A 12141-nucleotide genomic window follows, 5' to 3' on the forward strand; every position below is an offset into this window, starting at 1 on the left:
CAAAAATTTAATAGACAAATCACCATTTTAGAATAATAATAATAATAATAATAATAATAATAATAATAATAACAAAATTCATTTGATTAACTTTTCATATTCGACTAAGTTTTTTAGATATTGGTAAAATTTTAGTGTAATAATAATTCACATAAAACATATACTAAAAAATATATTATATATTTTTAATATTAAATATAAATTCAATACCTAACTTTGGTTAACATTTAAAAAAATATATGTCGATATTCCAGTGACAATTATTTTGTCTACAAGCACATTCGTCGGATCTAAAAGAAGAGCCAGGTGTCAGTCATCGGGAGCACCACGTGTTACCGGAAAGATCCCAACCAAAAACACTCGAACCAGCTGTGGCTAAAGAAGCTCGACAAAACAGAACATGAAATAGTGAGGGGCAATCGTCGTAATTAGCTACAAATCCGAGGCCATTTAAGTGACCTCTATGATGCACACAATGACAGCGACGCGCAGATAAAAAGAGGGAAGAGAACCAAAAACGCCATCCAAACAGCACCTTCTCTTTCTTTCTCTCTCTTTTAAAAGACACCTTGTGGTTTTTCTCTGCCCTTTTGTGCTCTCTCTCTCTTCGTCTTCGTTATCGTGCGCTTCTTCTTGTTCTCTCTATTTCTCTCTCTCTTCGCTTTCGAGACAATCTCATCCTCACAGTTTTTCGCGTTTCGATCTCAACACTGTGAGTTGCCGACTCCTCAATCCCTAACCCTAATTTCTCTTTTCTTTCCTAATTGGAACAGAGAAGAGAAGATGCATCTTCTCTTAGATCCCTAATTGGTTTTTCTGATTAATCAAATTAGCCCTCGCTATTGACGTCATGGAATTCTGTTTTCATTCGCCTGTTTTCTGATTTCAATTTTTTGGAGCTCGTCTTTTCGGTTTTGCTTTACATGTTGGATATTTTGTTCTCATTGATTATCGTTCTTTATTGTTATTTAATCCGATTTTATGTGTTTTGATGGGTTGTCCAGTTGATCTGTTCCGTACTTGTGTTTGATTCATTAAAGATCTTTTTGGCAATGATTTGTTAATTGAATCTTATGGAGTCCAAAGATTGTGTGGGTGGGTTAGGGGTTTATATGGATTCTGAACTCGCTTTATTTCTTTAATAATTTTTTAATGTCGATTTATTATATCATATTTTGCCTTATGTCCGGTGCTCAGATTTTTGAGCGGTGGTTGTTGGTTACTGTGTTTCTGAAGTGTATGCCTTAGTGTGTAGAGACACTGTGAACTTTGAATTTTGGTCGTTATATTGATTGGTGTATGATGATTAAGTTGTGCTTCGATTGATCTTTTTTTTTTTTCTTTTTTTTTTTGGGGGGGGGGGTGATTCATGTGTCCTATTTTCTTTGAGCTCACTGGGTGTGGATTTATTTTTTCTTTTTGTCATTTCTCTCTTCAATTTTTTGGGCTATTAGAAGAATGTTCTGCTAAAGTTTATGACGAAAATTATTTATTATTGATATAATGATATAATTATGTTTAGTTGACTAACTTGGGCCTTATGGCTTATCCTCTTTACATTCAGAGCCATCATGAGTGACGAAGGAGAAAGGACTTGTCCTCTCTGTGCTGAAGAGATGGATTTGACCGATCAGCAGTTGAAGCCATGCAAATGTGGTTATGAGGTTTGACCCTATATAATATCTTATGGTCTTGAAATGATTAGGAAGCTTTTATAGTGACATTTATTTATTTCAGAAGAAAACAGCGTTTTATATTCATCTTGTAAAGGCTACTTGATTTCCTTGTCAGTTTAGTTACTTATTTATTGTATACAACATTTCGTTAATCTTGATATTTGAACAATTGTTATTTTTTAAGCTTCAAGTTTTAGCCGTTATTACGCTGAATTTATTTGGCTTGAGATCTTTTGAGTTGGCATTTGTTGTTGATATTTTTTTGTTATTAAATTTGCGGCATGACTGGCGTGTTTCTATATTAGTTTGTACTGTTGTGATTGTTTCCTGCTCCTTCCCTTTCCCCATCTTCTCTCATTGTTGTACCAAAACGTGAAAGTGATAGAAGAGAAGGGATGGAGGGAGTTTCAACTTCGGTGAGGCTAAAAATGGTGGTTAAAACACAGTATGCCTTCTTTTTCTCTCAAATCAATTCAACTTGTACTTGTGATATACGAGATGCTGTCTATGTTTGGTTTCCTGATTATATGTCTTTATCACAAGATTCATTCCAATGAATGTCAGTTTAATCTCTCCTTAATTTTGTAGATATGTGTCTGGTGCTGGCATCACATAATGGACATGGCTGAAAAGGATGACACAGAGGGTCGATGCCCTGCATGTCGTTCCCCTTATGATAAGGAAAAGATTGTTGGGATGGCTGCAAACTGTGAGAGGTTGTTATGTTAACCATATATTTCTGTATTCTTGGAAACGTTATGTTGATTCCCTAAGCAATTTTCATTCCCTAGCATGGTTTGTCAAAATAATTTATTTCAACAAGATATATTTTAGGAGATCTCAACTTATGTTTCACGTGGAACAACTGATAATGTCAGACAAAGAAGTTTTCGTTATTAGTTTTTTAACATTCCAAGCTATTAGAAAGTGAAACTAGCCCTTCACCATTTTTGTTTTGCTTATAGATTGGTGAATGAGATTCATATGGAGAAAAAGATGAAGAATCAGAAAGCAAAGACTAAATCTTCTGATGGCAGGAAGCAGCTCAGTAGCGTGCGAGTGATTCAGCGCAACCTTGTTTACATAGTTGGGTTGCCTCTCAACTTGGCAGATGAAGAAGTAAAATTTTTACCTTCTCATTGCTTGAGTACCTGATTGGTGCCTTTTCTAATTCAGAATATTTCATCCTTGATTTTCAGTCCTTTCCATGATTGAATTTCCTTTTTATTTTAATCACCATTTATGCAGCTTCTCCAGCGCCGAGAATATTTTGGTCAGTACGGGAAGGTCTTAAAAGTGTCGATGTCGCGGACAGCTGCTGGTGTCATTCAGCAGTTTCCAAATGAGACATGCAGTGTGTAAGTTATTTTATTGTGTGGTTTAGTTTTCTCCTCACTGGCATTATGGTTTTCTCGGTTACCTTGCCGTGTTTTGTTATGCGTTGTTTTGGGTTATTGAACAATTCTTACAACCAACAAAATGATTTCAACAAGTTATAGGTAGCATGGACTTAAAAAAGGTGGCAGCATATTTGTGGCCCTTTCTTTGATATATTCTGTCCGTCTGTACAAACATGTTTAATTACTTTAATGGGCAGTTCCTAATTGGATGTTTTGTTTCAGATATATTACTTATTCAAAGGAGGAAGAAGCAATTCGCTGTATTCAAAATGTACATGGATTTGTTTTGGAGGGTAGACCTCTAAGGTACAAAAAACATACATATTTATCTTTTTTGGTTTGCATATGGCATGTATGACCCAAAGTCTTGGTTAACAATTATATTCGCCTTTAAACTCATTTTCAGGGCTTGTTTTGGGACCACAAAATATTGTCATGCATGGCTCCGAAATGCGGTATGAAAGATACTGTGTTTGCAGTTTTTTAAATTGTGCCTTAATTGAATATGCTTTTAATTGGGGATATATCTCTATAACCAGCCTTGCAGCAATCCTGATTGTTTATATCTACATGAGGTTGGCTCTCAAGAAGATAGTTTTACAAAAGATGAAATAATTTCAGCATACACCAGGTACTTTTTTATAACTTCTTTTCAAAACTTTTCGGTTAAAAATAACATCTATCATTTGTTGATATTCAGCAATTTTTTTATCATGATGATTTTTTTCTTTAGTAAAGTCAATTAGATCATTTGTTATGTATTTGGGGGTTCATTTTACATATCTCTTTTTTTGAATCTTGAACTGAATGTAGTGCTTTTATATAATTGTTTGTTGACTTGCTCTCTTGTTTTGAAGAAGTCGAGTTCAGCAAATCACTGGTGCCACAAACAACACGCAAAGGAGGACGGGGAGTATATTACCTCCACCGTTTGATGATGGCATGAATAACTCCTCGGCAAAGCCTATTGTTAAAAATGCTTCAAGTGTAAGATTTTCTCCTGTTGTGTACTATTGCCTCTTTTTGGGATTATCTTTCGATATGTTGTCTGTTCATCTTTTAGCAATTGCTAAACTACTTGTGAAGTGTATTTGTGCAGCCATCAGTTGAATAGGAATAAACTGACATTTTCTATTTAATGATGAATCAGAACTCTGTATGCACGGTAAGAGGTTCACCTCCTAATGGATTTTGTGGGAGACCTGGAGCTCTTCCTTCTAGTTCTTCATGGTATGGTAATATGTGGTATATATACTTTGAAAGGTGAATTATCATGAGATAATTGTGTCCAACATATATTTTGTTTTTTCCTAGGGGAACCCAAACTACAAATTGTCAGCCCTCTGTGGGAGGTCAATCATGTCAAAATGGACCATCCAAGGCAAAACCTGATACAGTTGGCAGCTCACTACCTTTTTCTGCTGCTGTTGTTGGTACAGTTCAGGCTTCTGCATTGCATTGTGATGTGACAAAAAGGCCACCATCAGGTGATGGGAGTCATGGTATGCCTAGAGTGAAAAATGGGCTGTTGAAACCCATGAAACAATACAATAGTGTCGACATTGTGGCTAGTACAGGTGATAAAACTTTGGCTTCGGACATTTCTCCCGTGCCTACAAAATTGAATAGCCAGTTGTCTTCTCTGACTTCTCAAGATAGTGATAGAGGTAGTTGTACTACACTAAACACCGTAAATTCCACTTACATCACTGGACAATCATGCAGCTCTGGTCCTGAGGAAGCAGTTACTGCTACCAATGAAGAGATTCAGAATTTGTCCTGTGAGTTATCCTCCATTGACATTGATGGAGATGCTGCAAAAGAAAATTCCAGCATAACCAAACCTAGTAGCCCGCCTTCTGATTTCTTGATTAAATCTCCTGAAATTCAACGAACACAGCAAAATGTTGACAAATTTAGAGATTTAATAACTTCAAATGAGGCTGGTAAAGGTGCTAGCTCAGATAATGGGGTTTGTAGTTCAAGGGAACATTTAGATTGGAGATTGGATTCTCATTCACAATTAGTTTCAGATAGTGTTGAAGATGATGTAGCATCTTTTGATAATCAAAGACTTAAGGATCCAGAAGTTGTTTGCCGATCTTATTTGCCAAAGTCAACCAGTTTCCTTCATGTATCAAGCCATTCTAGCCCTCATCTTCAGCAGCTTGGTGAATCATGTACTGGTGCAAATGCTGGTTCTGTGTCAGCTAATGAAAGAGATAGGAATGAATATCTTTCAAATTCCTCTGTATATAGTGGATACCCTGAAAAATTGGTCAGCAGCAGTTCTTATGGTTTGCTTGATGAAAGGAACAGACAAAGCATTGGAAGATTAGTTAGTGAAGCAGTTAATACTGGACGAGATTGTGCTATTGATAAGGGTGAGAGTAGTATAATTTCAAATATATTGTCTATGGACTTGGATCCATGGGATGATTCAATGACATCACCACATAATTTAGCTAAGTTGTTGGGTGACAACACTGAAAACCAGTCTGGTTCGATGAAGAAATCTAGCTCCTGGAAAGTTCAAAGTAATAATCAATCTAGATTCTCTTTTGCGAGGCAGGAGGAATCCAAATTTCAATCCCATGATGTGCATCCATCTTATGGTGTGAGCCAACCACAGCTAAAGACGTCCTCTGTCATCCATGATTTTGTGGAAGGAGATTACTATATGGATAAATTGGGCATAGCAAATGGTTTTTCCACAAGTAATTTCGAGGATGCTGAAAATATCAGCAGTGGTCATTTTCTTCACTCTAATAACAAGCTTTCAGGTGGTTATAAAAATAACTTCCCTTAAACTGACTGCACTACTCTTACATGCCATTTTGGGCCATTTTGCTTTAACATTTAGGAAGATGCATTTTCAAAATTTGTATTGAGTTCTTTTCTGGCAGATATTGGTTTTGTTATATCCTCTATGTCACACACACCACTTCTTTTCGCCCTTTTGCTTGGTACTATCATCACTTCTGTGATTTTATTAGTTTGTACTGGATATTGATGTGTATGTTAGAATAATTTTGACGTTCTATTTTGTCCTGCAAAGCTGATTCGTCTTTGCTTTTGATGGGTTGCTAGATGGAAAAAAGAATTTTGTATGTCATCCATGATTTTCATTTTGCTCAGGCTAAATGCCAATTGCTTATATACATACCAACCAAGATTACATTTCAAATTTGTATTGTTTTAAGTTGATCACTGATTTGAATGAAAATCATATCACTTGCTCATAATATTATAGCAAATGTTAGCTGTTTCTAGGCTTTGTATAATCTTACACCATGCCTCCTTTGTATTACAGCTGTTTCAAGAGCACAGGTTTCAGCCCCACCAGGATTTTCAGTTCCAAGCAGGCCGCCACCACCGGGCTTTTCTTCTCATGAGAGAGTGGAGCCGGCTTATGACTCGATGCCTGGTTAGTTATGATGTCTCTTGACTTGCCCTTTTTTGAAATCATTTATTGGCTGGTAATGAATGTTCTTATTTTTGACAGGGAATTCATTGCTTGACCATTCCTCCTTTTTGAGAAATTCATATCAAACACCCCCAACTGGAAATATCGGTGGTGCAGGGGATATTGAATTTATGGACCCTGCTATTTTGGCTGTTGGTAAAGGGAGATTTCAAGGTGCACTAAACACCCCAGCACTTGACATGCGATCTAATCTCATGCCACAGTTAAATTACTTCGATAATAATGAGGCCAGACTTCAATTATTGATGCAAAGATCTCTCTCACAGCCTCAACAGAATCTTCGATTTCCGGATATTGGGAATACCTTTTCTCAGCTTGGAGATTCTTATGGTATATCTTCAAGGTTAGACCAATCCCAGGTCAGTAATATTTCCCCATACCCTCAGATGTCTCTGCAGCAATCTACGAATGCAGTCATGTCAAATGGCCAGTGGGATGGGTGGAATGAGATGCAAAGTGGAAATAATCTAGGCGTGGCTGAACTTTTGAGAAATGAAAGATTTGGATTCAATAAATTTTACTCGGGATATGATGATTCAAAATATCGGATGCCAAATTCTGGTGATCTGTACAATAGAACATTTGGGATGTGACCTTGCGAGCCTATGTATTCTCTTATTGTTGGCATTGGTGAAGCTGTGCAGAATTGGACAGAACAGTTTTTGTGTCACGGAGATGAGACTGACTCCGGATTGGTGTAATGCTGTATTGGGCTACCTAGTGATGAAATTCCCAAGAAGCATTAATCTATAGCTGCAGTTGGTAATTATTGATCTTCTGTTCTCTTGATTCAGTCTTTATGGTTTAATTGGTTTATATCACATTAGCACTTTGCCGGTGCATATGACAATGAAATTAAGTGCCTTTTTTTAAGCCTTAATGAAGGGGTATAATGTTATCGTCATATAAACATTGTCTTGTTCTGTAACTATTCCCTCATGTTCCCCTTTTTCTAATCCATTCCAGTTCTGGATTTGCGGACGGGAGCTGTGCTGGTGTTTTCAAGACGTCAACCATCAATGCTAATGACTAATGTGATCAAACTGCCGGTGCTAGCAGGTAGATCTTAGTTGAGTGTTTTCCCTTCGGAGGGTGAGAACTTGTTGGTTCAAAAAAAATCACATAGTTTAAGTCACATTTATTGTTGTATTTTTCCGTATCGTTTAACCTCCCTTGTGGGTATGTGGTGTAATACTGTGGCATGTCCGGCAAAGCCAATTGGCTCCTTTCCTTTTTTTCCCCCTTAAAAAAATCTCCAAGCTCTCTCTCTCTCTCTCTCTCTCTCTCTCTCTCTCTCTCTCTCTCTCTCTCTACTTTTGTTTGGGTTGATGGTTTTGAGAATGAATGGGAGCCCGTGGTAATGTTATGAGCTTCCTTTGTTTGCTATTAAATTTTACTCCACTCCATTTCACCAGTTAAATTCTTTTCCACTTCTCTCCTTTATCTTAAATCCTAACAAATAACAATGCCTACAAGTTGATCTCCCGAATTTGTTACAATGTGCATATTATCTCCAAAACTGTTTAGCAAGACACTTAATATTTTAATGCTTATTTTAACAATTGATGGGAGAGTGTTGCCGCATATTATTTGTTACAGTTTCGTTGGTTGATTTGCATTTTCTGAAAAATAATAAGTTTTTAAGTTTAGGTAGATAAAGTGGTGTTAATTTTATTCGTAATGAGCAAAGCTGTGATGAGCATAACTTACCTAGCTTATTTATCAAAAAACACAAATAACATTAGGTGTACTCGAATATTGTGGCATAACAAGAACACAAGGGATAGGATTATGGATTTGAACTCTCCCTGTCTAAATGAACGCATCTCTAGCTTGCCCCCTTAATGTATATATTGCAAAGGTGGATGAAGCTAGGAAGAAGAGGAAGCAGAGGTGGCAGATATTGGATGGTTGATGGGAGGGAGAGGATGAGAGGAGGGAGCTGGGTAGAGGAAGAGTAGGTGGCAACCCAAAAGTGCCAATGCCTGTAGGGATGAAGGCAGCAGTGGCATCATCCTCGCCTCTACAGAATGGCGGTCTTCACCCCTCTCACAATAGCGACTCTGATCCAGACTAGTACAAAGCACACAATAGTGTTGGGCTTCACCGATGCTGTTGGTGGAGGTCACATTGGTTGTCACGCTCAAAGCTGAAAATCTCAGCAACACTCAACGAGAAATCATCATGGGTTTCATGGTAGTTTTAGACTTTAAGCAACTAAAGGGATAAATAAAAAATAGAGTAATTTAAGGGGCATAATAGAAATATAACCCATGATAGTTTTAGACTTTAAGCAACTAAAGGGATAAATAAAAAATAGAGTAATTAAGGGGCTTAGTAGAAATATATTCATTTAGAGGGGTTAGAATGAAATCTTCATAAACCTAAAATTGTGTGCATCCAAACAAAGTTATCCCTAATATATGTGACTAAAGTTTGGTGTATTATGTGATATTTCAATAATAATAATAATAATCATTGAAAGTATAGGGGCAATTGCCATAAATAAAATAAATAGAAAAAAGTGTTACGCAAATACAACCATCAGAAAAACCAGACGCAAATGCAACAAATCTAATTATATGTAATCCGCGACACCCTAACGCGGTTTCTAATTACACGTAATCTGCGACAGGCGGATTACGTTCAAACGCAGCTGAAGATATAGGTCCAAAGTGTATTTCGTGAGACCCTGTAGCGGATTATGAAGGGAGTGATTCACTATAAAAACTGCGTAAGTGTATAGCGGATTTCATTTCATGAGTGTTGATAGTGACTTAGAGAGAGAAAGTAGAGAGAAGTTAGAGAAAAAAGGTTGGATTTATGGTGAGTTTCTTGGAGTAGTTCCATTAAGTGGAACTATGGAAGATGAAAGGCGCTTGTACCGACTCAACAGCGTTGTTCACATAGCCGGAACCATTAATGAAAAAGTAAGTCTCTTTATTCTCTTTGAGGTGGATAATATCTGAATATTTTATTTAATCTTAAGGAAGTTATTTATTAATTAGGAAAATAGAACCTTAGTTTAGTTTAGGGTTTGAAAATTAAAATTTAAAATTTAAATTTAAATGTAGAAAATTTGAAGTTAGATATTTAGAAATTAAGATTGGAATTTGAAATGTAGGATTTATGGCTTCTTGTTAGTTTTGCAATAATTATCTAAAGTTGGAAATTTGAAACCTGATTTTTTGGAGGTGTATGGTTTACTAATAGAAATTTAAGATTTACAAGTTGATTTAATTTTGTGATGTTTGTTGTCCTGAAGTTGATTTAAAACCTAGGTAGTTTATGTCTTGAAACATAAATTATGGTTTGGTGATGTCAGTATTAGAAATTAATCGGCTGTTCTTTATTTTTGAATATGCAGCCAACTCGATGTATTTATAGCGTTCGCAGGCAATAGAATATGCCGTTACATGATAGGATCATGCCTTATTTGGAGAGGGCTGGGTTGTACCACTTGGCTAGGCTGAACGCGCATTGGTTCTGGTTGGATGAGCCTCTGGTCAGCGCATTTATTGAGAGGTGGCGGCCTGAGACCCACACTTTCCATATGCCGTTCGGAGAGTGTACTGTCACGCTCCAGGATGTGGCATATCAGTTGGGGCTGCCCGTAGATGAACAACCTGTTTCTGGGTGCATGACTGACTTCCACTTGCATATTGAGGGTGACAGACCGGCGTGGGGGGGGGGGGACTTGGTTTGGCATGGGGGGACGCCGCCATCTGCATTTGGAGTGAGTCTATAGGATGCTCCACCTGGAGATCAGCGAGCGACCAGAGTTAGGCGTCCGACTCAATGTGACACAGGTTCGCACCTATTTGGTCCATTTGGGGACGATCATGATGATGGTGGTGACCAACAGTAGCGCCCCTTGTGTTAGTTCCAACCGTTATATTTGTATAAAATATGACTTATTTATTTTCTGTTAGTGTTAATGGCTTGTGACTATTATATTTGTATGACTTATGTAGTAATTTATTTTGTGTTAGTGTTAATGACTTGTGGCTATTATATTTTCTATGGCTTCATATATTTGTACGACGCTTATGACTTATTACTTATGACGAGTATATTTGTATGACTTCGTACATTTTACATCATGGGTTGTTACTATTATACTGGTATTCATGAATTTGTTCCAAAGTTTCAGGTCCTTCATAATCCACTATAGGGTCTTTCGCGAAATACAGGGCCTATATCTTCATAAACCGTTACAGGGTGTAGCGGTTTATGTGTTCGCAGCGTTTGAACGTAATCCGCGACAAGATCTAGTGGATTACGTGTAATTAGAAACCGCGTTAGAGTGTCACAAATTATATATAATTAAGTTTATTGCATTTGCGTCTGATTTTTCTAATTGTTGTATTTTTTTATTTTATTTATGTAAATTGCCCAAAGTATAGGGACTCTAATAATCATAATAACAACTAATACTGAGATAAATGTATGTTATAATTGGAAGACTCAACTCGAGTCATTATTTAGTCCTATGTACTTCTATTTGATTATTCTATTGGTCTTTTTATTTTTACTGTTTTTAATTAGGCTTATATATATATATATATATATATATATATATATATATATAATTGAGTCTCTACTTTATTTTTAATTTTGTAATTAGATATTTTATAATGTAAAAAATGTTAGAGTTAAGTAAATATTTCTTCTCAAATTGAAAGTATTGACAAATAAAAACCTAATTAGATTTTTTGTCACATATTTTTTGGACGAAATATTTTGTTTATTTTAATATTTTTGACATAAAAATAATCTAATTATAAAATTAAAGTAGTGTAGGGATCTAATTGAATATATATATATATTAGAGAGAGAGAGATATCTAATTGCAAATTTGGTCAAACTATAGGAACTAATAGAGTAATTAAATATAAAAATAGAGTAAAATTTCTTATTGGCCCCTATCCTTTTTAAATTTAAACAACTTGCACCTTAACGATTAAAAAATGACAATCCGCTTCTTATACCTCTTTTTCACTAAGGGGCGGGTTGTCCTTTTTTAATATGCAAATGCAAATTATTTAAATTAAAAAAAGACAAGGGACGAAAAAGATTTTACTCTAAAAAATATTGCACGTAACTAAGGTAGAGAAAATCGAGATTTTATGTGAAATCGAAAAAAAAAATTAAGTACGTAAAACATAAAATCTTAATATTTAAATCGTAAAATCGTCAGACCTAGTATAAATTTCGTAAAATTGATTAACTCATTTAAAATCATAATATCAAAAAATTTTAAGAGTTAAATCGAAATTTTAGCTACCATGCACGCAACTATGCTCGACTTCGAGAAAGCATTTAAAACTAAATAATCAGACTGAAGAACTAACAGGTATAAAAACATGGTAGCTACTAGCTAGCAACCATAGTTGATTGCCCCTTCAGTCGAAACATGTTATGATTTAGTTACCCTGTCAAGTCTCAGAACTTGCCTCATCCTAACCTTGATGTTTCATTGTTTTGTTAGAAAAAAAAAAGGTGTTTTTTTTTTTTTTTTTTTTCGCGATGGCTTAAATGTCTTGAGATTTTCTTGGTCCTAATGGTTAGAATAAAT

At 35.9% G+C, this 12141-nt stretch overlaps 1 protein-coding gene across 2 annotated transcripts; it reads left to right on the forward strand.

Annotated features, from left to right (window-relative positions):
• The first annotated feature begins 380 nt into the window (after positions 1–380).
• On the forward strand, positions 381–7954 carry LOC107629165 (RNA binding (RRM/RBD/RNP motifs) family protein). Of its 2 annotated transcripts, none has more exons than XM_016331879.3 (14): positions 381–712; positions 1565–1664; positions 2265–2392; positions 2642–2795; positions 2925–3034; positions 3299–3382; positions 3483–3531; positions 3616–3707; positions 3937–4063; positions 4227–4306; positions 4391–5859; positions 6390–6503; positions 6582–7325; positions 7530–7954. In XM_016331879.3, the coding sequence occupies exons 2-13, from the start codon at positions 1572–1574 to the stop codon at positions 7154–7156; spliced, it is 3075 nt and encodes a 1024-aa protein (XP_016187365.1). In that variant the 5' UTR covers positions 381–712; positions 1565–1571; the 3' UTR covers positions 7157–7325; positions 7530–7954. The 2 variants fall into 2 exon arrangements, with proteins under 2 accessions (XP_016187365.1, XP_016187364.1); XM_016331878.3 differs by having other exon boundaries at positions 483–712; positions 3934–4063.
• The last annotated feature ends 4187 nt before the right edge of the window (positions 7955–12141 follow it).

Source organism: Arachis ipaensis, chromosome B3 (genome assembly GCF_059453495.1).
Source record: "Arachis ipaensis isolate K30076 ecotype BB chromosome B3, ASM5945349v1, whole genome shotgun sequence".
In the NCBI taxonomy this organism is placed as follows: Eukaryota; Viridiplantae; Streptophyta; class Magnoliopsida; order Fabales; family Fabaceae; genus Arachis; species Arachis ipaensis.

Excerpts from the sequence above, each read along its gene's own strand:
- LOC107629165 (XM_016331878.3), top strand. The coding sequence starts at position 1,572 with ATGAGTGACGAAGGAGAAAGGACTTGTCCTCTCTGTGCTGAAGAGATG. Across the intron at positions 3,035-3,298 it reads CCAAATGAGACATGCAGTGT|ATATATTACTTATTCAAAGG; the intron begins GTAAGTTATTTT and ends GTTTTGTTTCAG. Across the intron at positions 3,708-3,933 it reads ATAATTTCAGCATACACCAG|AAGTCGAGTTCAGCAAATCA; the intron begins GTACTTTTTTAT and ends CTTGTTTTGAAG.